The sequence below is a fragment of the Chaetodon auriga genome, chromosome 5 (genome assembly GCF_051107435.1).
Source record: "Chaetodon auriga isolate fChaAug3 chromosome 5, fChaAug3.hap1, whole genome shotgun sequence".
Classification (NCBI taxonomy): domain Eukaryota; kingdom Metazoa; phylum Chordata; class Actinopteri; order Chaetodontiformes; family Chaetodontidae; genus Chaetodon; species Chaetodon auriga.
In genome coordinates, this window is record NC_135078.1 from 19,701,330 (window position 1) to 19,727,668 (window position 26,339).

Here is a 26,339-nt window from a genome sequence, read left to right on the forward strand (position 1 = left end):
CAGCAGGATAGTCTAATAGTTGGTGACCTTGTTCTCTATAATCGTACGACCTGGATTCAGTCCTCTGTGCATTTGTATCTGTTGAGCATTTCTTGAGTAAGATCATGACATTCCTGAAGCTGTATCCCTGTATCCCAAGCAGAGTGCATCCTTATGGATAAGTAACATATATAGATAATAATACACTCGATATACGAGTGAAAAGGGTGAGATCCTGTTTGAATATACAATGAAGATCTTGTCAGTTTGTCTTTACTGACAAGATCTAATAAGACACATTTATTTGTGGCTTACAGATGATGCAGAAGGCACCATTTCTCCTTCACAAAACAACGTCAGAGCAGACATAGTAGTATACACAGCAAATGCTTATTAATTCACTGTGCATTTGAATCAATGTGCCTGAGTAATGTTGATCATTTTATCATTTTTATTGTTGTTCATTTGTTTTTATCCCCTCTTTTACTCAAATTTATGCTGTGTTATACTCATTCTGTCTTTCCATCACTCATGCTGTTTTTTGTCTCTCTCTCTCTCTGACTAACCTTCCTCTCTGCTAGGTGTCAGGAGATGTGAGGACGGGTGTCGTCCAACGACCCCCTGATCTACCTGTGTATCAACACACTCCCCCACCCTCACCTTCAGCATGAATGGGGATATGCCTCATGTTCCCATCACCACTCTTGCTGGGATCGCTAGCCTAACAGACTGTGAGTGACACACAGACGTGTTCCAAACACATTGTCACAGTTCTGTCTCCTCTTCCAGTGTAAAATGCCAAGCTGAAATATTCTGTCTGAACAGATGTAAATTTGTAATTGTGATTGCTTTTTCTGTCTCTTGCCTTATCTTCTTTCTGCTACATTTCTACCACGTGTCCTGTGTTGCTCACACTTGTTTCTCACCCTGTCTGTTTCTCTTTTGCATCTTTATTTCTTAACCTCCTCACCTCTGTCTTTTCTGTCGTCTCCCTCTTTTCGTCTCAGTGTTGAACCAGCTGCCCCTCCCTTCCCCTCTCCCGGCCACCACCACTAAGAGCCTCCTATACAATGGGAGGATTGCAGAGGAAGTTACTTGCCTACTGGGCTGTCGGGATGAGAATCTGGCTTCCCAGCTAGCCCATGGCCTCAACCAGGTCTCCACAGAGCACATGTGAGTGTATATGTAAACGTGTCTATATGGCAAGAATTGTGTCTTGATCCATAACAGAGAAAAGGGTCATCAGGCAACACCTTTGCCTGAAAATGGCTGGGCTGTCAGTGTAGTTTCCAACATAACTTACTAATAGTAACTAAAAATGAATCAGTAAAAACCACTAATTACATAAGGGATGCCACTGTTGCCCCTGTTTTTATCCACCAGTTGAAATGAAAAAAGAATATTTTGAGACAAAAACATAGAAGACTTAACACTTGAGAATAATTGTTAGTGCTTTACCGGTGGGCAAATTAGCTAAGATAAAAATAATCACAAAATTAGATAAAATCCAGTTTGGTGTATTTGTAGTAGGGGTGTGCATTGAGACAAACATTTGTTTCATCTTATATATCATTTTATATTATGGTCTCTGTTTATTGACATAAATCCACTGCACCAGGGTAGCCCGTCTGTGTAGAGTTTGCATGTTCCCCCTGTGCTTGCGTGGGTTTCCTCAGGGGGCTCCAGTTTCCCCCACCATCACATGCATCTTAGGTCAGTTCTCCTGGCAGTGCCCTTGACCAAAGCACTGGCTTAGAGCAGGAGTTGGTCCCCGGATACTGCAGAGTGGTTGGGCTAAAATACTGAGAATAGATTTTACTATGATGTACAATTGTGTGTGGCGATAAAGGAATCTTCTCTTCTAAATAAATACCTGACAAATCAGTGTAAGTCAATACATTGATGCAAAACCCCTGTAAATCCAATTTACATTCCAGTCCAGCCAAACAATGTGCAACCAACAAATGCATTTGCAAAACTGATAAATCTCCCAACTGTGCATTATGGACTACATATTTATGATATTAGTCATATATTCAGTATATTTAAATAAATGCAATCAAGGCTTGTTTGCATTCATGCACGCTTTGTGCTATCCTCTTATCTTGATCTTAGCATTTTATGTGACTGTGCTTCTTCTTTGTTTGTGTTTTCAGAGAGCTGAAGGACAACCTGGGTAGCGATGAGCCAGAGGGAGATGCACCGGTGCTGCTGCAGACCATGCTGGCCAGGAACCCTGGCATCTTCAGGGAGAAAAGTATGGGGATGAATACCTGTTGCACCATATGTTGTGAAAGCATGCATTTTTAAAGATGAGCTTTGTGTTAGTATTTCCAAACAAACTATATACTGTATTTTCATTTCCGAACAGATGTAATGCAGCAGCCAATGGTACCGCCGTACAAGATCACCCAAAATTCCATGCATAGTCCTGCCCAGTCTGCAAACTTCCAGCCGGCTGCAATTTCTCCCAATCCACCAAGGTGAGCCGGGCTGCAAAACAGAGTCAGATTTATTTGTTGTAATTGTCATTTACATATTTTCTCCTGTTTTTAATTCATATGTCTCAGTTACATCACAATATTTGGTAATAACTTTGGTAATAACTAACTCTTTAAGTTAAGTTTAAGTGTCATTTAGTTTACTGTTAATCATAGTACTTCCTTCACATTGCTTGCTCACTTTCTTACTCCTTCCTCTCTCTTCCACTTTGTCCAGCCGGTTTGTGTCGCCCCAGACTGGTTCCAGTAGTAGGTATATGGGCCAGCAGAACAGTCCAGTACCCAGCCCCTACACTCCGCAGAGCCCTGCCACTGGCTACATACAGCCCTATCCCCACCAACAGCCACCCAACTATAACCAACACCAACAGATACAACAAGGTGAGAGTGGTGTGTGTGTGTGTGTGTGTGTGTGTGTGTGTGTGTGTGTGTGTGTGTGTGCGCGCCTGCATGACGGGACACAAGTCTGCTGAAATATTGGTTGGTGGTTCCTTCCTGGGGTGTGTGTATGTGCGTGTTTCTAATGTACATGATCTGAATGATTCATTGAAAGACATCAACACAGTTCAGACTTACATGTGAGGTTAACCAGCAGCATAGATGAGAGCAGCACATACGGGTACTTTGTGCCTTGTGTCATGCTACCACCCCTTTTTTTGGATAAAGCAGCCTTGCTAATAGTGGTAAAAGCAAATTTTGAGGTCCTTAAGAATACTGTGTTCCTTTTTAGCTATTAGGAGCCTCACGCTGTGGCAGTCAAGCAAACTGTTATGTCGTTGCAGGTCAATGATAAGTGTGTTATTTAGAAAAAAAATCATAAAAAGAGGGGTTTTTGAGTATTGTTTCATTCTGCCTCCGTCAAAATGGACGAACAGACGTACACTATACAACTGCTTTATTGAATCTCCAGGTAATGTATTTCCAACATCTGTAATTTTTTTCTTTGGTTTAGACACTTTGTTTTGCTGTTTTGGTCGTCTGTCCAGTGTGGTGTTACTGTAAATGAATTACATTGATGTGGTGAAGCAGAGCCTCTGCCTCTATTCTGATAGCTGTTTGTGCTCATTACGTGACCCTTCACTGTGAGCCGAGAGAAGTAAAAAAAACAAGTTGGTTTTAGCCTCACTTCCTGCATTGCTTTATGCTGTTTACAAGGTTCATTATTAGGAGGTCGGACACCTCAATTTATGTGATTTATTAACGTTAAAATGCTCTCTGTTCCTGGTGGTCTTTCGGGTGGACACGCTTTTAAACCAGTCTCCATTTTAAAAGCAGATTTTTATGGTTGAGATGTTTTTCACAGTAAAAACTTTAGTTCCAGCATCACTAAAACTCTTGTTTGATTTGCTTCAATCGACAGGCACAATCAGCAAAATGTCATTTATTGAGTAACATCGCTAATTAACCTGTGATGAAGAGTTTGTCACAGACGTACATGCATTGACTGGCGTGGTCCCACAGTTTTCACTTTGATCCTCTTTGCTGATGGCCTGAAGCCACAGATCTCTTTTTTTATGGCCCTTTGCTCTTTTGGGAAGTGAAGAAAAGTAGGTTTTTTATTACTGTTTGATGTACAAAATGTGACACAGCAGCTTTTAGGAATGCTGCTGCTGTTTTTTTTTTCTTTCAACTTGTCACAGGCACTTTTACAGCTCTTGTTTTCAACCAAAAGGGGGAGTGGTGGTTCTGATGACAGGAAAGTGATGTATGCCTGCTCTCATGAATAGCATTAGAAAATTAGAAGGAAGTGTGCCTTTAAAGTTTAGTAGTTTTATCCGAAGAGGTCTGTGCTTTGAAATGATTTCAGATGCTCATGTTTGAAACTGATGAGCTCAAGTTTTGCTTTCTAATGTAACAACACCTAGATTTTATCAGCTATACATTAATTGTAATGGAAAGCACATTTAATCTCTCAGGTGGCCATATTGTAAAACTATGTTCTTGACTTATCCCTTCTAAATGAGCTCTGCTTGCTGATGTTGCACAGTTTGTTGCATGCAATTAGCAGCTGTGGTTTTATGGGCAAGTGTGTGGACAAAATTTGGTCCCCTCCTTGTTAAGCTGTGGTTATGCGACCATAGCACGTCCTCTAGTTGATTCACAGTCATATCCCTCCTGAATCGCTCCATTGCATTATTGCTTCAGTAGATTTTTTAGCCTTTTTTTGTCCTATTTGTTTCAGATGTTTAACCAGTGATTTCCTGAATGTTTTATGAAAGTAACACAGTTGACAGTAACACTTTTTCTTTTCTTTTGTTTTTGTGCAAGGCCTATTTCTGAATTCAAATATAAAACCTGTTTTCCTTACTTCAAAACATAAAAAAATCTCTTTAAGTAAGAAATGGATAAAATATAGTAAATTAAATAAAATTGTTTCATAATAAATAATTAAACAGGTGTTACGTAGGGTTGATGGTATTAGTCGACATTGGCTTCTTGTCATTGCTGCATGTGTGGGCAGATATTAAAAACGAAATTGATGTCAGCTTATTATGCATTTTTGAACTCCAGTGAATTTCACTGTACAGTTATGTTCACTGTTACTGTCATCTTAAATAATCCAAATTTGAAAGGATCCTTTCTTATGGGTTTATGTAATAATACTCATGCCCTCTGGAATTGACAACAACTGTGACAATTATGGCTGGTACAATTAAATGTAATTGATGGAAATGTCCATGTTTTGCCTTAGAGTGCCTGCTGTGGTACGTTAGATTTATTATAATTGTTATGTTCCAAATTCTGTGGTATAATATCTGACCAACAATAGGAGGAACCAGTTTATTGCAACCATGTTGTGATTAACAGGCATCCACTTCTTGAATACGTTAGCAGCTGACAGCCAAAATAAGTTTGCAGTTTGAATGTGTAACGGTTGAAATTTTAGTGATTCACTTACTTGTTTGCTGGTTCTCATGAACCTCTCGGGCACTCCTGGAAGAACTGAAGCCACATTTAAGTAGTTAAACCTAAAACATTTCTAACTCTTACAACAGAATCCTCGGTCCACTAAATGCTTTTTTATGGGAAACATCTGCTGTTATAAGAGATCATGTCATTTTCTTCTGTCGTGATCAGCAGTGTTACAATTACCTCACTAATGAGTAATTCTAATTGTGTGTCTGGCAGTGTCAGTGACCAGTCCCATGGTTCCAGGTGGCATACGAAATATCCACGAGGGCAAAGTATCAGGGCAGATGGCCAACGCTGCCAACCACCACTCAGACAGACACGGCACTGAGGACTACCTGAACATTGTACACCGACTGAGCAATGAGGTACGGCTGACTAGACTGACTGAGTCTAGAATGATATAAACAGGTGTAATTCCGTTGCATAAGGTATGGAAGTTTTCTAATGTGAGACGTTTTCTCTAAGCAGCACTGTAGACATCAGTGTGCATTAAAGTTCCTCAGGTCACGGACACCAAACAGTCAGTATCTGCTAGTGAGCATTCAGATGGTGAAAACATAGAAAACACTGTTAAAATGAGAAATATATGTCGTGCAATAGACTAGATTAGGAAAAAGACAAGATTTTACACACTGCCTACAGCTAAAGAGAAGAAAAGTAATTCCTAAGTTCTTAGGGTTGGTTATGTAAGGATAACCAATTTTCTTAATCAACACTGGTTTTGAGGTGGAATCTCACTGGTTTTTATTTTTCATTTTTGTTTTCATTGAGCAATGATGCCCAGGAGAAATTGAAAGCTGTTTCAGGAAAATGCTGGTGTAACCACATAAGACATGCTGCACAAGGCTCTGCTGTGTTGTTTGGTGCAGAATGAAATCAGCATTATGGATTTTAACTGTGGCAAAGCATGTATGTCAGATCGTCCTCCCTGTTAGTTGTCTAAATATAATGGAGACTTCGACTTAACTTTTACCGCAAAGTTTTGGTTGAAAGTCCAGTGTAAAACTCATTTCTGTCTCTGTGTTGTCCAGGAGGGTGACTCCAGCATGAGGAATCCTTCTTTCCCTCTGAGGTCTCCACAGTCTGGCTGCTCCCCAGCAGGGAGTGAAGGAACGCCCAAACGTAAGGACACTGGAAGGGAAAAGGAGGCATTACAGTGTATTTTAACCCCACCTGTGATTTTCTTTTCAGTCTTAGTCTTCCTAAATGGTGTTGTACCTCATTAGAGTGGAATACCTCTCGTATTGTCAGCTGTCATCACTGAGCTGTGTCTGGTTTGGTGCACTCTCTTTATACATGCCTTTGAAGGATAAATTTCTTCTGTTCTGTGTCGCTTCCTCACAGCGGGCTCTCGTCCCCCGCTGATTCTGCAGTCACCACCTCCCTATGCACCCTCACCAAGGGAAGGAGGACCCGACCAGAAACAGCAGCTCCAGCAAAGGAAGAAAGCCCCAGTGGTGAAAGAAGAGAAAGATATGTACGACATTGTAAGCTCTCCAAACAAGGACTCTACGAAACTCACCCTTAAGCTGTTCAAGATCAAGCCAAATGAGTCCGATAACCCAGGTAAGTGAAGGTCCTGTATCTGTCCTAACTGGATCCCATTGGTTTTTATTTCTACACCTCCAGTTTCAAACACAGGCACTTTCACTGCACTACAGAGCTGTACTGCCCTCAAGTTTGAAGAATGAAAAATAAATCTTGTCAGTCAGAACCACTGGAGTATTGGAAACCATCCAGCCCTTTTAAATTCAACCCTGCAAAACTGTTTCTTGTTGATATTTCAGGTGATGTTGTACCTGGAATGGACCAGAACTCTGATAATATGGAGGCAGAACTGGGCTTTCAGCAGGTGCCTGTTCTCCAGCAAAATCTAGGAGCCAGGCTGCAACAGCAGCAACTCTCCCAGCAAGCAGGTGGTGCCAGTGGTCTCCAGCCTCCCAGTTCCCCTTATGACGAGGCAGAGCTGGATTCCCTTGCCGAAATGGAAAGGATAGAACGAGAGGCGGCTAGTGAGAAGTGCTCAAAGGAGGTGCAAGATAAAGGTGAGTAGGATATCTCTAAATATGACGATTTAAATAAAAGCTGACATAGATTAGTTGTAAATGTACAACTTTGTAGGTTTTATGAGTGCTTTGATTTATCTTCATGTCTCTCTTTTAACAGACAAGCCTCTGAAGAAGAGAAAACAGGACTCCTTTCCCTTGGAGCCAGGTGCAGGGGGACCAGGTGGCCCCACGGGTGCCCCAGGCAGCGGATCAACCGGAGGTGGCAATGCTGGCAAACTGACCCCGCAAGAGGCCACTGCAGCTGGGAACGGTGCCAGCCGCCCTCCCCTCATGGTGAGCATCGACCTCCAGCAGACAGGCCGAGCTGATGGCCAGCTCGACCCGTGTCTGGCTGCCCCTATTCCAGCCCTTGAGGCCCAGCGCTGGCCTGAAGAACCAGTTAGTGGGCCGGCTGCGGTGGAGGGTTCTGACACGGCATTGCGGTTGAAACCAGATGGTCGACCGGAAGTGATCAAGAACAGGGTCGATAAACATGACAGCAGGCGAGAGGGTCGGGAGTCATCAAAGCACCGACATGATGAGAAGTCCTCGGACAGACGGGGAGACATGCCCAAATCATCAAACCGTGGGGAACACGGACGAGACAGGGACCGAGAATCTGATAGAGATAGGAGGCATCGGAGTGAGACCGGTGGTCGAGACCGACGCTCCCCTGAATCTCGCTGCCGAAGCGACCGAGATAGGTCTGGCTACCGGGCTTCTTCTACTGGAGAGCCTGGTCGGAGCAGCAATAGGCAAGATGGTTCCAAACCGGCGTCATCTGCTTCTGGTGCTAAACTTCCAGATTCTTTCCCTGCTCATCTCCTGGGGGGCCATAGTGGCGCACTGAAGAACTTCCAGATCCCTAAGGTGATCTGGGCTGACCCAAACCAAATATCTACCAGTCATTCAGCTGTCACTGCCTGCAATCTCACAAAACCAAATCACACCACTGCTCACTCTTGTTTACGTTTTTGTTTTCCCATTTGTAAGCATTTTGTTTATTCCTGGGATTTGTCTTAAAAATTCTGTTAACACATTAACACACACCTAACCATCTGTTAAGAGTAGAAGAATTTGTTTTGTTTGTTATGTTTTCAGTCCTGTGTGTAATCAAAAGGAAATACCTTAAAGAAATTCTCCACTGCTGTTGCTCAGATGTTCCACATAGCTAAATTTCTGCTGTAAGCCCAAAAAAACAACACAGAAAGCACACAAAAAAAACAAAATTCCTCTTTACAGTTAAGCTTCTGTTTGTTTCATCCTTGCATACAATATCTATTATCAACAGTGTTCAGAGATGCCGCTTTACACACCACAGTAAAGTGTGCTGAGCCAATACTTTAGCGTGGTAGCTGATGTTGCGCTAGCAGCAGCTGAGCAGTTGATGGGATGGGATTGAGTCGCATTCTGAGTAATTTTATCCACAAATGTAAGATTTTCAGCATATGATTGAAAAAAAATACTGAGACTGTCGAGCAGTATGTTTATGATTAGAGCTGAAGTGGTGACTTGATGAATTGAATAGTCAGTAAACGGAATAGCTCGCTTTATTTATGAAGCTAAAATACTTTCGCCAATGTTTGCTTGCTGGTTAGTTAGTTCATTGCTGATATACTGGCAGCAGTTGAAGTCTTTTCTGTTGACGAGTGGAAATGTCCACTACAACCCGCCACCCCAGTGGCTGTGGGGAGTTGCTGTGTACTGGCACTGCAGTGTTGACAAAGCATCATGTATTGACCATAACTTTTAAAACTTAGAAAAATGGTGGAGTATTCCTTTAAGTCTTTGTTTACAGAACTTTACAGGAGACTAACATCAAAATCACTAATCTCATGTCAATCAGTTTGATCCATTGTTTACATTTTTATCTTAATTGATTTTTGTTTTCTGTAAACAAAACTATAAACTGTTTTTTTGGAGTTTGAAAGTCTTGACTTGCTGGTCTCAGAAGGATATGCTGACTTTTTTTTTTTTTTTTATCCTCCCACAGATCAAACGTGATAAGGATGGCAGCGGTCCAACTGAAAGTCAATTGTGGGGCCAACCCAAGGTTAAACTGGAGAGGCTGGGATTGGTGCAGGACTTTGAGAAGAGGCCCAAGCCTGTCGTGCTTCTGAAAAAGCTCTCGGTTGATCAGATTCAGAGGATCATCCGACACAGCAAGTCTGGAAAGAACAGGCTCTCTTCAGGAAAGTCTGGAAAAAGTAAGAACAACAAGCTATGGAAGTGAAAATAGTACAGCGTTTTCCCACTCTTTTTGTGCCGTTTTCCATGTACTGACAGAACAAAGGCAATTGCTTTTTTTGTTAATAACTTGAAAATGTTATTGTCAAATTTTCAGGTGGTTTGGACCCGACAGTTCTGAAGGAGCTGCCTCCAGAGCTGCTGGCGGAGATTGAGTCAACCATGCCCCTGTGTGAAAGGGTAAAGATGAACAAGAGGAAACGAAGCACTGTAAATGAGAAGCCCAAATATGCTGAAGTCAGCTCGGATGAAGACTTTGATGCAAATGGAGAGTGTGAGTCAGATTATTGGATTCTTGTCAGTTCGTGCTACAAATCTTTGTACAAGATTTGGTCATTTGATTTGAGAAATGTTCTATTCCTACACAGAAAGATTTGTACATTTAAATTGTGTTTTTGAATACCAGTTTGCAGATGTAAAGGATTTGTGTTATTCTGGTATAACTTTTTTTTTTTTTTAAGACCTTATGGCCTAATTTTTCATGTTTAATCTCTGCAGCTGCAAGGAAGCGCCATCGTCGAGACAAAGACAGGGCCTGGGACTATGAAGAAAGGGAGCGCCGTGGCTCAGGGGAACATCGGAAAAGCGGGAACCGGGACAGCCGGCGAGGCTCAGGGAGCCGCTACCGAGACTCCTCCGAGGACGAATCACCACCACCCAGCATGGTTGAAGGTTTGTACGTCATAAGTCATGTGCCCCAGCACTTAGGGCTGCAGCTAACGAGCTCTACCGTCATTTCAAATTATATATCTCTTTCTATTGAGATGTTTGATAGAGCTGCACAGTGTCTGTGTTTTGTTCTCACAGTTCCAATCCCAATTCCAATAAAGTGGAAGACATAAGTAGCGCATAGACAGCATATTTAATATTTTACCTCATCAGCTTCATTGATTTTTGTAAATATATACTTTTGTATATACTTAATGTGATGCCAGCATCATGTTTCAAACAAGTTGGGACAGGAGCATTTATGGAGCGATGATGTTTTTACACTGCGTCCCAACTTTTTTGATATCAGGGTTGTAAATTTGATGGCACATTTAATTTGGAAGTAATGTTGTTATGTACATACACAGAAAAATAAATAGATAAGTGACCTAATATCACAGACTAGAAAGCATTAAAGGAAATGCATCCATATTTTACTTGTCATTGGCAGATTGAGACAAAGTGAAACCAAGAAAATGACAAGATTCTTGAAAATAGAAAAAAAAAAAAAAAAACAAGACACAGTGTTTGTTTTGTTTTCAGTTTGTGTGCCGGATACCAAACAGAACATAGAATTAAGATGACATTTCTCTCACTCAGTTGCCAGAAAAATGAAGATGAAGGAAAAGCAGAAGAAACGGAAAGCATATGAACCCAAGCTGACCCAAGAGGAGCTGATGGACTCTTCCACATTCAAGAGATTCTTGGCAAGCATTGACAACATACTGGAGAATCTGGAGGATGTGGATTTCACTACCATGGGTAAATATCAGTGCTGACTGGCTTTCAGACTGCCACCGTGGTCCGTTCTGAAAACCTAAATGCAGCAACCTCGCTGTGTTTTATTCTGATTTTGTGTAATTTTTTTGTTTTTCGTGTTTTCCAACAGCAGATGATGATGAGATACCTCAGGAATTGCTGCTTGGCAAACACCAGTTGAGTGAGCTGGGCAGCGAGTCCGCCAAGATCAAGGCCATGGGCATCTCTAGCAGGGTAACTGTATAGTATATTGATATGAAGACTTCAGTTGGACTGCTGTGGATGTATGATTGCACTTTGAATATACGTCTAAATAATGGTCTCTGTTGTTGTTAAAGATCCCATCAGACAAGCTGGTGAAGCTGCTGAACATACTGGAAAAGAATATCCAGGATGGGGCCAAGCTCTCCACCCTGATGAACCATGTAAGCGCCCTTCCTCACAGTTTCTGTGTTAAATATTTGTTTGTTTTGGTATTTAACTAACCTGATCCATGCAGTATCCAAGTGTAGAAACCAACAGATGTTACTGGCTGCAAAAGTAGAAAATTAATTGTTAGAATGAATGAAAACCTTTTGCCTCCAGATAGTGGTTTATTTCTGTAAAATGCATTTGCATCCTTTTCCTTTCTAACTTCAGGACCATGATGCTGAAGATGAGGAGAAACTCTGGAGAGACCTGATAATGGAGAGAGTCACAAAGTCAGCAGACGCCTGTCTGACCGCTCTTAACATCATGACCTCAACGCACATGCCAAAGGCTGTCTACATTGAAGACGTCATAGAGCGGGTGCTACAATACACCAAGTTTCATCTTCAGAACACTCTGTACCCACAGTATGACCCAGTGTACAGGGTGGACCCACATGGAGGTGAGGATGAAAAAAAGAAGCTTTATTTAATGTGATAATTTGATTTTTAAAGGAGCTTGGGCCTTTGGCTGCTGTGATTGGAGTGAAATAAAATTTATAACGAGTGTTAATAAAACTTTCCAAGAACTAAACGGATAGATGGACAAACTTGTCAGCAATTGATCTCTGATGTCTGAAATTACAGGGTTATCGCTGGAAAGTACAATTTTCTCTTTTTTGTTTAACTTCATAGACTCTTCCTGCATGAAAGGATGTTCCTAAAGCACAAAAGCTTTGAGCTGTAGCAGAAATTACTTAACTTCACAGTGAGCGAAATTCTTAACTCTTAGGGTGAAGATTAATTGAAGAAGGACCTGAATGACTCGCTGAATTGCATTTAAGAAATGAGTTCATAAAGCTGTTAGCTTTGTTGTGATGTACCACAAAGTCCCTGCAGTTCAAGGGGAGTTAAATTCAACAGAGGGCCTTTTTTAACTTTTTAAAATATAAACTGAAACAGTGAACGTATGTAAAATCAAAACATCTTGTCCATTTAGGTGGCCTGTTGAGCTCCAAGGCAAAGCGTGCAAAATGCTCCACACACAAGCAACGTGTGATTATCATGTTGTACAACAAAGTGTGCGACATTGTCAGCAACATCTCTGAGCTCCTGGAGATCCAGCTGCTTACAGACACCACCATCCTCCAGGTACAAACCAAAACTACTTAAAAACAATGTTAGACCGCAGTTATGAGTTTGTCACGTCAAAGTTTTCAACCAGATGATGATTCATGCCACTCTTTTTTTTTTCCCCAGGTTTCTTCAATGGGAATCACCCCATTCTTTGTGGAGAATGTCAGTGAGCTGCAGCTGTGTGCCATTAAACTAGTTACAGCAGTAAGTATTTGTTTTTTCTCTCACTTTATCCAATATACTACGCTGCACAGTGTTTTTAGTGTTCTGCAGAACTGTGAAGGAAGAGACTAACTGCCTTATTTGCTGTCTCCAGGTGTTCTCACGTTATGAGAAGCATCGGCAGCTGATCTTGGAAGAGATCTTTACGTCTTTGGCCAGACTACCCACCAGCAAACGCTCCCTCAGGAATTTCAGGTAATTTGTTTTCTGTGAATTCAAATTGAATTGCAGGGATGAGGCATCAAATGAGAAGCTTGATTACTGTCTAGCCATCAATGTAGCAATGTCCCTATTCGACCGAGTCCGTTATTTCCTTTGGTAACACCCATGACTGTATAGAACTGTCATTCTAGAATTGCTGGGGCGCTGTGTAAAACGTAAAAACAGCAGAAACAGAATGCAGTCATTTGCAGATCCTTTTTGACTTATATCCAGTTGAGTACAGTACAACGACAACGTCTTTAATGTTCAAACTGATAAACATAATTGTTTTTGTAAATATCAGTTATTCTGAATTTGATGCAGCAGCACGTTTCAAACAAGTTGGGACAGGAGCAACTAAAGACTGGGAAAGTTGTGGAATGCTCCAAAACACCTGTTTGGAACATTCCACAGGTAAACAGGTTGATTGGTAACAGGTGAGAGTATCATGATTGGGTATGAAAGGGGCATCCTGAAAAGGCTCAGATGTTCACAAGCGAGGATGGAGCGAGTGCAAGTTGTAAGACTCTACCCTGCAAAAGGCCACATGTAAACAACATTCGGAAACACCGCCAACTTGTCTGGGCCTGAGCTCATCTGACTGACTGACATAAAGTGGAAAATGACGCTGTGGTGGGCGAGACCATCCAGATTGTTTCAAGTGCAAAGATAAAAAGCCAGCCTCTGTGATGGTATGGGGGTGTGTTTGTGCCCATGCCGTGGGTAACTTGTACATCTGTGAAGGCACCATTAATGCTGAGAGGTACAAACAAGTTTTGGAGAAACATCTGCCGACATCCAGACTGCGTCTTTTTCAGGCACACCCCTGCTTTTTCCAGTCAGACGATGTCAAGCTGCTTTCTGCAGCTGTTACAGCAGCACGGCTTTGTAGTAAATAAGTCTGGGTACTAGACTGGCCTGCCTGCAGTCCATACCTGTCTCCCATTGAAAATGCGTCCTGTGTGATCTGTTTTTCCTCATGTTTTAAGCATTGCCCCAACTTCTTTGGAATCATGGTTGTCACTTGTCATGTGACCTCTTGTGTTCTCAGGCTGAACAGCTCAGACAACGACGGAGAGCCGATGTACATCCAGATGGTGACGGCTCTGGTGCTGCAGCTGATCCAGTGTGTGGTCCATCTCCCCAACGACAAGGACACTTTCGAAGAGTGCGACAAAGTAAGAGACCGAGCCGACACACAAAATCACCACGCTGACTCGGACTTAACTTAACACACAAATCCTTTTCCTTCTTCTTTTAGGTGGATCAAGATGTGTTGATAACCAACTCGTATGAGACGGCCATGAGAACAGCACAAAACTTCCTCTCAGTCTTCCTCAAGAAGTAATTAGCATTCCATTTTATACTGCCTTGAAATATGCTAAGTACAGTTGCGTTGTACTCTGTCACTTGAAGTATTTAATAACAGGTACTGTGCAGACTAAGGTTGAAGAAAAAGGCCGAAAAACTGTCTTTTCTCTCTTAGAGCTACCTGTCATGTGCATTACTGCCACCTTTGAATATGACCTCTGTTGTCAGCAGAAATCTGTATCAAACCACCGCCATCGTCATGGTGTGCTTGTTTTCCTCATGTGCTTGCTGGTACTGCTTGAGATACAAATGATTGAGGCACCTGCTTATCAAAACATTGCTTTAAGCCTGTCAAGTAGTCGAACACTTAACTGGGTTTGGTGGATTTAGCCTGCTGACTTGTTAAGTCTTTTGAATTTCTTTTTCTTAATTTTCCGGTTCCTTCGTGGCCCTCAGCCCCTGATGGTTATTGCTGCCATTAATTCTTTCTCGTTATGCTTTCCTTTTGTCCCTATTTTTACCACTTTTCCTCCTCTGCATCTTTCCCCTCCCTCAGGTGTGGCAGTAAGCAGGGAGAAGAAGATTACCGGCCACTGTTTGAGAACTTTGTCCAGGACCTGCTGTCGACAGTAAACAAACCAGAGTGGCCTGCTGCAGAGCTTCTCCTCAGTCTGCTTGGTCGACTACTGGTTAGTGTGACTCTTTCTTTAAATTGGAGATGCAACTATATGAGTTGAAGGGTTTCCAAGAATAGATGATCCAGATGAATAGCATGAGGCAGCTTTACCATACTCAGACAAAAGGGAACTATTTTAACACTGACACGTGGACTGAAGAGGTTGCAGCTCATTATTTGGAAAAACATCCTCTCGTTGTATCTATTTGCATTTTAAGCATTGATTTTGTAGTTCCTTAAGACATTTCTATGCTAGTTTTGTACTTGCTCAGATATCTGCCATCAAAAGAATTACTTTTTGATTTTCATTCATTGAAGTATGTAACAGGGTCCCATGTGTCCTAGAAAAGAGTTGAACAGTTTTCTAGTCGTGACATAGAAAATGAGAGAAAAAGTAAAATGTCCTGGGAAATCTTGTGAAGTCATGGAAACTTGTTTCAACATTCTCCTATTTTCCTTTAGCTGAGAACAAACTCCTAGGCTCTGTATCAGAGCTGCTCAAAATGAATAACGTTGCCATCTGAAAGGGCCAAGTTATTTTCAGGATCATATTAACGCTCAAGTAGTGGTTTGTAGATGAGAGCATTTTGAACAGGCTGTGAACCCAAGTTATATCACATGATACAACATCCCAACTGTATGTTAGGGTAATAGATAGATTTGATTTACGTAGTACTTGCAAAGCATGGAGCACAAAGGGCTTTCCAATTAAAATGCAAAGACACAATACTAAAAGAGTAAAAAGTATTAGCACAAGGATAGCCTTAATAAACAACACCGAGAGTAGGTAGTGAAAGTAATGACATTATAACATCTAAAAGTTATGACCGTATCCTCCTTTAAATCAGACCTCCACACAGGCAGACACATTAGTGTGTGGTGTGATCCACGTCTGTCATACCAGCAAGATCATCACTGGAAATGATCTCCAGAAAAGTGTGGGAGACACTCAGATGCACTGAAGTAGAAGATAACTCATCTTAAATACGCTGATGGGATGGGTTCCTTTTTTTTCCTTTAATGCAAGTGAAAGCCAGTCTTGGCTTACAGTGTAATATGGTCATAATGTCACAACATTGCATTTCATGCTGACATATCTCTCTCTCTCTGCTCCCATCAGGTACACCAGTTCAGTAATAAGCAGACAGAGATGGCTCTGAGAGTAGCATCTCTAGACTACCTGGGCACAGTGGCTGCTCGTCTGAGGAAGGACGCAGTCACCAGCAAGATGGACCAGAGATCTATTGATCGTATCCTACAAGAGGTAGAGGAACAACTTTCTGATGACCTCACTGTCTCTTGAACGTAAAAGATTATGTTTATAGTGACAAAAATAACTTCAATGTGCTTTACAATTTACTTTCTCTTTTGCTTGAAGATTGGCATCCCAAACTTTTTATGCTGATTGTGGTGTGTGTGACACTTTCTGTGATCTTTCTCTCTGATTCTATAGTCTCCAGGGAACGATGAGACCCAGCAGCTGCAGAAGGCTCTACTGGACTACTTGGAAGTGAATGCTGAGACGGATGCCTCACTGGTGGTGGGTTTGCATTAAACTTTAAACTGGGAGCTTTAGACCTGAAATCTGAAAGAAATGACTACGTTTTTAAAATCAACTAAATGTCCCTCTTTGTCCCCTAGTTTGCTAGAAAGTTCTACATTGCCCAGTGGTTCCGGGACGCCACCACAGAGGCTGAGAAGTCCATGCGGAACCAGAATCCGAAGGATGAGGACTCATCGGACGGACCACAACATGCCAAGGAGATGGAGACCACCGGTGAAATTATGCAACGTGCTGAGAAGCGCAAGAAGTTCCTGCGTAACATCATTAAGACCATGCCGGCTCATTTCGCCACACTGAAGTAAGGATGTCCTAAACATGAACTTAATGGATTATTCTTGCCTTTCGTGATTGCTCTGTCTTGTCTCTGTGTCTTTTTTGTTGTCCAGCTGCCTGTCAGTTACAGTCTCACTGCCAGTTGTATGACTGTATCACCCAATTACACTCTTCCTCTTTGCTCTTCCCTCCAGAATGAACTCTGACACTGTGGACTATGATGACTCCTGTCTGATCGTGCGTTATTTGGCCTCCATGAGGCCGTTCGCCCAGAGCTTTGATATTTATTTAACACAGGTAGGATTTGAATATTCTTACCATAAGTATCTTTGCTTTTAAATGAGTCATGCCAGATAAATAGAGTAATCTATAAATCGTTCACACAATATAATACAGGTGATATCAGGGCGCACTGGTTCGTTTGTGTTGTATAGGCTGGTGTTTATGTGTTTTTTTTTAATAGATCTTGCGAGTTCTTGGGGAAAGTGCCATCGCTGTAAGGACTAAAGCCATGAAATGTCTGTCTGAGGTTGTGGCAGTGGACCCCAGCATACTGGCAAGGGTATGTCGAGTGTTTACAAAGACAATTTGTGCCTGTGTTAAAATATGCTTTTTCTGTCCTGTGCTGTTTTATTGCGTGTGCTGTTGTGTATTCAAGTTTTCTTGTAGTCCCCCCCCCCCATGCTTCATACTGACTCTGTTGTCCACCTCTGCAGTCTGATATGCAGCGTGGCGTCCATGGTCGCTTGATGGACAACTCCACCAGTGTGAGAGAGGCGGCTGTCGAGCTGCTGGGCAGATTTGTGCTCAGCAGACCTCAACTCACTGAGCAGTACTATGACATGCTCATCGAGAGGATACTGGTAAGTTGCCGAATCGGACACATTGTCGACACATTATTGTGTGGTGCCATCTTCCAATCCCCATATGCATTGTACACATAATTATGTATGTGGTTATTGATTACTGGCCTGCAATTGAGCCTTATTTGTCTACACAATCCACATGAGTCACTTCAATACTCCACGAACATCCCCACACCAACCAGTTGTATGCATGTTGGGTTCATTGTCTCTATTTAAGCCAAGCCAGAAGTCTGCCATTGTGATGGACATACTTTGCTTTTTTTCCATGCTGGCAATAATTTGGAATATTGTGTTGAAATTGTGTTTGCAGTCCACTAGTGTGTAGTCATCTTAACCATCATCCTGTGCATTGGCAGTTGATTGTTATGGCCCAAAACCACCTGAAATCTCCTTTAATTTATCAAGTCGTGGTCCATTCATTCTTCACCTTTGAAGATTGTCACCACAACATGTTTTACACTTCAAGAACCTTTAATGCCCTCTTTGTAAACTGTTCACATTCAAAACTAGTGTGGAAATGAAGCTGCTATTGCATGCACCTGTTTAACACATACGCAAATGGTAAGAGTGGAGCCACTTTTCTGGGGGCAGGAGTGCTGTTTGTATTGGTCACTGTGTTTACATGGGGAAGCACTGCAGGGATTGAGTTTGAAGAAAAGTCGCTTAAAATGGTTACTTTCTGTGATGTTTCAAATTGGCATTTATATGATTGAAATAATTAATTAAGGAGCCAGTTTAACAGCAGCATGCAGTCCTGGATTAACTGATCATTTGATGGCCATTGTAATATAAGATATTGATGTTTAAATGAAGTCCAACACACAGGCTTTGTCCTTATTCTTTGTATTCAACGTCTGAGAATTGGACACATTGAAATTGTTGTGCCTGTTGTCATGGAAATGTTCAGGAGGGTTCATGAGAAGTTCACTCTTGATTACAGTCTTATACTGCCACCTTTTGGCAGACAAATGTGATTGCACCCCATACAGATGTTTCTTTTGTAAACAAGAACACAAACCATGTTTTTGATGTAATGCTTGCAGAACATTGCAGATCCTTTATGAATTGAGTTGGTTTGATATACAGGACACTGGGATCAGCGTAAGAAAACGGGTCATCAAGATCCTCAGAGACATCTGTCTGGAACAGCCAACCTTCAGTAAGATTACTGAGATGTGTGTGAGGATGATCCGCAGGGTCAATGATGAGGAAGGTATCAAGGTATGGATCAACTGCGCCTTTGTCTCCTCACACTTTGGGACACAAATATCTCTGTACTTTAATATATTGATCACAAAACCAAGAATTTGAAAGATTTGGACAAAGCTTGGATCCAAACCAGTAACACACAACCTTGTGTTTTTAATAGAAATTGGTGAATGAGACATTCCAGAAGTTGTGGTTTACTCCAACACCAGCCCATGACAAAGAGACCATGACCAGAAAGATCCTCAACATCACTGATGTGGTCAGTTTAACCTACTTACCTTTTTGTTGGAGAATGATATCCTCAACAAAAAGACAAAATCTCTGATTAACCTTCACCCTGCATCATTTCTGTGTGTTTTGAAAGTTTTTGCCTTATTTCTTCTTCAGGTTGCAGCGTGTCGAGACACCGGCTATGACTGGTTTGAGCAGCTTCTTCAGAACGTAAGTGTTTGATTTTGTTTCGAGGCTTCAGATGGCAGAGAGCATGTCGATGTTCAAAACCTTTTTTAAAACGAGCTTTGTCCGTCTTATCCTAGCTTCTGAAGTCTGAAGAGGATGCATCGTATAAGCCAGCCAAAAAGGCCTGCGTTCAGCTAGTGGACAATCTCGTCGAGCATATCCTCAAATACGAGGAGTCTCTTGCAGGTAGTTTATCATTCAACACCAACATTTTTGATTTTCTTTTAAACCACTGTCTATACTTCTTGTTGAGTTAATCAGTCCTTCTTGTTTTAGATTAAAACATAGAAATGTGGATTTACAGCACTTGGTTTAACTTTGATTTTCTCTCTCGTCTGCAGAGAACAAGGGTGTAAACTCAACACGGTTAGTGGCGTGTATCACCACCCTGTACTTGTTCAGCAAGATCAGGGCCCAGCTCATGGTCAAACACGCCATGACCATGCAACCCTACCTGACCACAAAGTGTAACGTAAGTTGCATTTATTAAATACATGTTGTTATTGCATAAGTATAAAGAAAATAATGCCCAATTACAGATTAGTTTGAGCAGTTGAAACACAGAGGGCTCGTTTGATGATTTTAAGCACCATCGGTCGTCGCTGTTGGCACCTGATCTATCAGCGCCTCCTTGGTAATTGCTGTCATTTTGTTTCCCCTGCAGACTGCCAATGACTTCATGGTCATCTGTAATGTGGCAAAGATCTTGGAGCTTGTGGTACCTCTGATGGAGCACCCCAGTGAAACTTTCCTCGCCACGATTGAAGAAGACCTCATGAAGCTCATCATCAAATACGGCATGACGGTGCGTGGCAGTGGCTTTTTAGGAATGTCTCTGGAATGCAGAGTGCGCTCATTGTTGTTGCAGAGATGACATGGTGGTCTTCCTTCCTGTCTCTAGGTGGTCCAGCACTGTGTGAGCTGTCTTGGAGCTGTTGTCAACAAAGTCACGCACAACTACAAGTTTGTCTGGGCTTGTTTCAACAGATTCTATGGTGAGATATACAGTTAGCAACTTGTTTTTACAGGGATAACACAAATCTGCGAGGTTGAGCTTTGAATGTCACCTTTATAACAGTCCAAGACAAGGGAATAAAACTTGTTTTTCATCTTTCAAAATGGCTCCTTAAATCTAGTGTATCCCAATATTCCTTTCAAAGAGTGGCTGTAGAGTTTGACCTAGCCACCAGTAATGGAGGTCTTAAAAATAACTTTAAATTCTTTACAGGTGCACTTAACAAGCTGAAGATTCAGCATCAAGAGGATCCAAATAGCACGACGTTGGTAGCAAACAAGCCTTTCCTGCTGCGGTCGCTCTTCACAGTGGGTGCCCTGGCCCGACATTTTGATTTTGATTTGGAGGAGTTCAAGGGTACCAACAAGGTAGGATTGCAGTTGATGCTTAATGATATTTACATTTTTAAATGAAAGCTGTAGAAAGCAAACTTTGAAGGCTCAGATGCTGGTAGAGAAAATGGTACTGCAACTTAAAGTTAGAGCTTGGATGTGAAACCAAAGTCTTACAACTGTGTGTGTATGTGTGTTATGTACAGGTTGTTATCAAGGAGAAAGTTCTCGAGCTGCTGCTATACTTCACCAAACATGAGGACGAGGAAGTCAAGACCAAAGCCATCATCGGCTTAGGCAAGAACCGCATTTCTAAATAATACTATGTTTGACAAATATAAAGGTCACTGCATATATTATGTGAAAACAGTGTTCGCCTCTGAGTGTTTCCAAAGACGTGACCGTGGGTCATGTTGAGTTGCTGAATCACTGACCTTCAGTGTCAGAACTGCAATGTAAGGCCAGAGAAACTGATCTCCAACAGATGTCTTTCCCCAGCAGGCGGAAGAGGTAGATGGACACTTACCGTTTACTTGTTCTTACACGTCTTTGCTTTTGTTTTTCAGGCTTCCTCGTGATCATGCATCCCAGCCAGATGTTTGTGCCGGAAGTTAAGTCCTTGTACAACGGCATCCTGGCTGACAACACCTCCTCCATCAACCTCAAAATCCAGATCCTCAAGAACCTCCAAACGTACCTTCAGGAGGAGGACACGCGGATGCAGGAAGCAGACAGAGAATGTAAGTAAAGCTGTGGTTGTTGCTGTAGATGGGCAGCGTTTGGGTTCAACAGTCCAGTGTTACATCCTTTGATGGCACACAGATTTTGCTGGTGGCACCTTCAAGAATGCACGGTGATAGTGACAGTAATAAAATGGATGATCAACAAGTTATATTTTGTGTCCCTGCAGGGAAGAAACTGTCCAAACAGGAGGATCTGAAGGAGATGGGAGACATCTCTTCAGGGATGAGCAGCTCCATTATGCAGCTTTATCTAAAACAGGTGTTGGAGGCGTTCTTCCACACCCAGTCCAGTGTACGGCACTTTGCTCTCAACGTCATAGCTCTCACACTCAACCAGGGTCTCATTCATCCTGTACAGGTAAGTTGGAGAATCACCCCACCCCCAGTAACTGATAGGTGATAGTCCCATTTTTTCATAGAACTGGACTCGTAGATTTAGGTGATCGAAATCAATATCAAACAATGAATTTTTCTTTTCGCCATCATTTAAGTAGTCAAGTTAAACCCTCTTTTTGCATTTAAGCCTCTATTTGTTTGATAAACGGAAATGTCAACACATGCATACAAATGTAAAATCATTTTTGTCCATCTGTGCAGTGTGTACCCTACCTCATTGCAATGGGAACAGACCCAGAGCCCAGCATGAGGAACAAAGCTGACCAGCAGCTGGTGGAGATCGACAAGAAGTACACAGGATTCATCCATGTGAGTCGATGTTGAGTGTTGTCAAGTTTCAGAATTGTTGTTCGTCTTGTTACTCGATGACATAAGCTAGTTCGGCCATTTGTACCCGGAGAAGGAATTCCAACTTGTTCGACTTCAGTCATCCAGCAACATCTTTAAGGTTGAGGATGTAGGATTGACAAATGTGCATGATGACCCCTATATTGATGTATCACAGTAAAGTATCTTATCATGTAATGAAGGCAAAAACAGTTTCAGATCACTTCAGTTATGTTCCATAGCTGCTTTACTGCATGCACAGGTTTGTGGTTGACTTATTGTTCTGTTGAAGTTGAGTGGATTTAACTTGACTTTATTGCTCCAGTGATGGCCATTAGACCTACACCAGGCTTACACATACTCAGTGCATCACAGCCTTTTTCAGAATGTACTCTTATGTAGTGCTGGAGAAATACAGCAATACTGAATTTGAGTCTCATTATTTTATTGGCACATTCCCATGGCAGCAGCTGTGCCGACATTTGTCTGATACACTAAGTTTATAACACTTCTCTTTCAACATATTCTCTCACAGATGAAGGCAGTTGCTGGGATGAAGATGTCGTACAATTTGCAGCAGGCCATCGATTTGTCTCGTGGGACCATCATTAGAGGTTTCAGACAGGACGAGACCCACTCTGCACTCTGCTCGCACCTCTTCACTATGATCCGGGGGAACCGACAGCACCGGAGAGCTTTCCTCATCTCACTGCTGAACCTCTTCGATGACAGCGCTGTGAGTAAACCTGCCCTCATCTCAACACGTCGTGACACTCCTTATTAAACTGCACACCAAGAGAACATCTCCTTCGTTTTTTTTCACATTTGCAAGCAGTGAGTCTCAGCAAGAAGTGGAATAAAAAGTATTTTATACGACTCTTAGGCATACAGACAAGTGTGATGTGAGACGTGATTTTAAAGCAATGCCTTTTATAAAGAGAGGACAATGTTTTCAAAGGAGACACAAATTCAATGATTTCAGATACAGGCACATTGTAAAGAATCACTTCAGTCTTGAGAAAAAAGTTAATAGGATCAATGAATTGCCGAGCGAGCAGAGAAGAGCAGTGTGCAGAATCTCCTTTTCTCAGGAATGAAGAGACGACAAATGCTGTGGAGTTGAAAGATGATAGATCCCATTATTGTACTGACTTGCAGGCTCTTTTTTTTTTTTCTTTTTTACCACGTATGAATAGTTAAAATTCTAATAAGTGGAAACTGCAGTGTGAGTTTGTACCAGGCACTGACTCTCACTCATGCTCTCCCCCTCTTTTCTTTCTCTCTGCAGAAGACGGAAGTAAACATGCTGCTGTTCATAGCGGACAACCTTGCCTGCTTCCCCTACCAGAGCCAGGAGGAGCCTCTCTTCATCATGCACCACATAGACATCACCCTGTCTGTTTCTGGCAGCAACTTGTTGCAAACCTTCAAAGAGGTAGGATAGCATTTTTGAAAGGGGCTTGCATGTGAAGTGGGGGTGTATTTCTCCTTGCTGGGGTTGAAAAAACCCTGAAAAGCAAACCGCAGAATTCTTTTGTATGAATTTTCTTGTCAATTTCTCCCGTCCAGCTTCTGCTCAAGGAGCCGAGGCGTAAGGAGAAGAAGGTGAAGAAGGAGTGGAAGCACACATCAGATGGAGAGGATGAGGAGGAAAAGATGAACTGCGATTCTCCCAGGAGTGATGAGGAAGGACACAGCAACAGTGATGACGAGAATGATGATGTGGTACGGCGGCCTAAAAAGGCCAGAAAACCTGTTGCAGACAGCTCGGAGTCGGAATCTGATTTGGATGATTTGGATTTGGAGGATGTGGACAAAGTAATGAGGCTCCTCCCAGACAATCCCACAGGTCTCTTGGACTTTGCCAATGCTGTTCAGGGCATCCTGTTGCTGCTGGTGCTCAAACAGCATCTGAAGAACCAATACGGATTCTCTGACAGGTAAGATCTACGTAACCAACATGAATCTGTGTTTTTCAGTGGGGATCAATTTGACCAATTCCATGACCTGTGTAACTCAAAACATTTTTTGTCTTTCAACAGTAAAATTCAGAAGTACTCTCCAACAGAGTCAGCCAAGGTGTACGATAAGGCAGTGAACAGAAAAAACAACATTCACTTCCACCCACGACAAACCATCGACTTCATCTCCAACAACATGGCTCACGCCACGCTGACAAATGATGTCAAGAGGCGGATAGTCAGGCAGTACCTAGATGTAAGTAATGAAGCTGCATCACAGTTTTGTTCATTGTCATTGTTTTATGTACATCACCGATTGCCAGTTAATCTTTTCTCTCTCTCTTTCTTCTCTTATCTGTCACATTTGGTTCTCAGGGGTTGATGTTTAAACGATGTGGACAGTGAAACTTGTGTCTCAAAAGTTCTTGTTTTTCACTCCACACAGTTCAAGGTTCTGATGGAACATCTTGACCCAGACGAGGAGGATGAGGAGGGGGAAGCTTCTGCCAGCGCTAACATCAGAAACAAAGCCATAAACGCCCTACTGGGAGGCTCCGGCCCCTTGTCAGGACCCAGTCCGCGCAATCAGACAGGACCAGAGACGGATGACGATGATAGTGAGGGCGACGAAAGGACCCCAGGGGTGAGATACATGGATGCCCACACTATTTATAAAAGGCAGTATAAAATGTGGGTACGATAGGACAACCTTTTTTTCTTCTGTCCTCTCTGCAGTCCTCTCGAAGGTCAAGGCGAGCAGGTGACTCCTCGGACCCCGGCCGTATGAGTGAGACAGTGGAGGCTATGGATGTGATTGCCCTCTGCTGCCCCAAATACAAGGACCGGCCACAAATAGCTCGCGTCATCCAGAAGAGCTCCAATGGATACAGCATCCACTGGATGGCCGGCTCCTACTCGGGGCCCTGGGCAGAGGCCAAGAAACGCGATGGCCGCAAACTGGTGCCTTGGGTGGACACTATTAAGGAGTCGGACATCATTTACAAGAAGATTGCCTTGACCAGCAACCACAAACTGAGCAACAAAGTAGTACAGACTTTACGCTCACTGTATGCAGCGCGGGAAGGAGGGGCTAGCTAATGGCCCCCGTATGGTGTTTTTTTTCTTTTGTTTCTTTTCTTTTTCTTTTTTTTTGATCCCCCTGCTCCATTTCTACTTTATCGAAAATCCTCCTCTTTCCTGCTCCTGCTCCTCCTCCTCAACCTGCCACCTCCAACAACACAGCCAAACTTCACTGGATTCCTACCCTCCTCCTCTCCTTCCTCATTTTTGTAAGAAAACACAAGAGAGCAAGAATATTTGACACTACATACTTTTACATGAGTTATTCTTGCAAAAATGAAAATGACACAAAACATAAGACTTATTATATTAGAGGGACTGCTCATGTTTTGTTTGTGTACAAGTGCAGAGGATAGAATCCAGAAGGCATTAAAGGAATAATTCGCCCAAATTATCCCTTAAAAAGGCTATCAGAAAAGAGACCTGGAGGGAAATGTTTGTCAACATTGTTGTGGGAGCTCCTTCGCTGTTGTGCAGCAGATTCTAGTCGCTCATTTCTACTCCCACTGTATCATAGTTTAACACGACAAAAAACTAAAATGTTTATATCTCTGAAGACAAAAAAGCTGTAAAAAAAGAATAAAACCTTAAGTGAATGTTGGAAATTAGTCTTTTTGATGTTCTTATTAAAGTGTTTTTGGAGTTTATTATACTACTAGCACCCTGATGGTTTTTCCTTTTAGCTTTTAGATATTTGAAGAAAAAAGAAAAAAAGAATTATTTTTATTTTTGTTCACTTTTATTTGTCCATGCTGTACAATGGCAGAGTCCTCTGAATATAATTTATTCTATTTCGAACTACGCATGCAGTATATGTGGCCTATTGCAGGAGGATATTTTGTAAATGTAGATTTTGTTGTATTAGGTCACCCTAGTAATAAGAGGAAAGGGGATTCATACCCTTTCGGTGGAACAAATACTGCAATAAATTTTCTACTTCTCTTTGTCACTTGTCTGCTCAAAGTGTTAATCTGATCTTTTCATTTTGCAAATGAAGACCAGTGC

General features: G+C 42.1%; 1 protein-coding gene across 4 annotated transcripts in view; it reads left to right on the plus strand.

Moving 5' to 3' along the window:
• Window positions 1-26,283, plus strand: part of nipbla (NIPBL cohesin loading factor a) — a 29,426-nt gene extending 3,143 nt beyond the window's left edge. For 2 of the 4 annotated variants that reach the window (XM_076730211.1, XM_076730212.1), the window contains 47 exons: window positions 561-710; window positions 987-1,152; window positions 2,136-2,236; window positions 2,351-2,462; window positions 2,698-2,861; window positions 5,610-5,758; window positions 6,425-6,515; window positions 6,738-6,959; window positions 7,181-7,438; window positions 7,560-8,311; window positions 9,435-9,648; window positions 9,786-9,962; window positions 10,187-10,360; window positions 10,997-11,158; window positions 11,286-11,389; window positions 11,494-11,580; window positions 11,795-12,026; window positions 12,563-12,714; window positions 12,823-12,903; window positions 13,016-13,116; window positions 14,174-14,300; window positions 14,384-14,466; window positions 14,990-15,122; window positions 16,230-16,373; window positions 16,563-16,649; window positions 16,751-16,971; window positions 17,141-17,243; window positions 17,410-17,508; window positions 17,663-17,809; window positions 18,899-19,033; window positions 19,182-19,280; window positions 19,409-19,462; window positions 19,558-19,666; window positions 19,822-19,952; window positions 20,145-20,285; window positions 20,382-20,475; window positions 20,709-20,863; window positions 21,034-21,124; window positions 21,394-21,567; window positions 21,738-21,928; window positions 22,168-22,275; window positions 22,829-23,029; window positions 23,582-23,728; window positions 23,863-24,233; window positions 24,336-24,510; window positions 24,700-24,897; window positions 24,990-26,283. In XM_076730211.1, the coding sequence (XP_076586326.1) occupies window positions 647-710; window positions 987-1,152; window positions 2,136-2,236; window positions 2,351-2,462; window positions 2,698-2,861; window positions 5,610-5,758; window positions 6,425-6,515; window positions 6,738-6,959; window positions 7,181-7,438; window positions 7,560-8,311; window positions 9,435-9,648; window positions 9,786-9,962; window positions 10,187-10,360; window positions 10,997-11,158; window positions 11,286-11,389; window positions 11,494-11,580; window positions 11,795-12,026; window positions 12,563-12,714; window positions 12,823-12,903; window positions 13,016-13,116; window positions 14,174-14,300; window positions 14,384-14,466; window positions 14,990-15,122; window positions 16,230-16,373; window positions 16,563-16,649; window positions 16,751-16,971; window positions 17,141-17,243; window positions 17,410-17,508; window positions 17,663-17,809; window positions 18,899-19,033; window positions 19,182-19,280; window positions 19,409-19,462; window positions 19,558-19,666; window positions 19,822-19,952; window positions 20,145-20,285; window positions 20,382-20,475; window positions 20,709-20,863; window positions 21,034-21,124; window positions 21,394-21,567; window positions 21,738-21,928; window positions 22,168-22,275; window positions 22,829-23,029; window positions 23,582-23,728; window positions 23,863-24,233; window positions 24,336-24,510; window positions 24,700-24,897; window positions 24,990-25,352 (7,644 nt within the window). In that variant the 5' untranslated portion in view covers window positions 561-646 and the 3' untranslated portion in view covers window positions 25,353-26,283. The remainder of the gene's footprint in view (window positions 1-560; window positions 711-986; window positions 1,153-2,135; window positions 2,237-2,350; window positions 2,463-2,697; window positions 2,862-5,609; window positions 5,759-6,424; window positions 6,516-6,737; window positions 6,960-7,180; window positions 7,439-7,559; window positions 8,312-9,434; window positions 9,649-9,785; window positions 9,963-10,186; window positions 10,361-10,996; window positions 11,159-11,285; window positions 11,390-11,493; window positions 11,581-11,794; window positions 12,027-12,562; window positions 12,715-12,822; window positions 12,904-13,015; window positions 13,117-14,173; window positions 14,301-14,383; window positions 14,467-14,989; window positions 15,123-16,229; window positions 16,374-16,562; window positions 16,650-16,750; window positions 16,972-17,140; window positions 17,244-17,409; window positions 17,509-17,662; window positions 17,810-18,898; window positions 19,034-19,181; window positions 19,281-19,408; window positions 19,463-19,557; window positions 19,667-19,821; window positions 19,953-20,144; window positions 20,286-20,381; window positions 20,476-20,708; window positions 20,864-21,033; window positions 21,125-21,393; window positions 21,568-21,737; window positions 21,929-22,167; window positions 22,276-22,828; window positions 23,030-23,581; window positions 23,729-23,862; window positions 24,234-24,335; window positions 24,511-24,699; window positions 24,898-24,989) is intronic. The other 2 variants (XM_076730210.1, XM_076730213.1) reach the window with 2 other exon arrangements.
• Window positions 26,284-26,339: the final 56 nt, after the last annotated feature.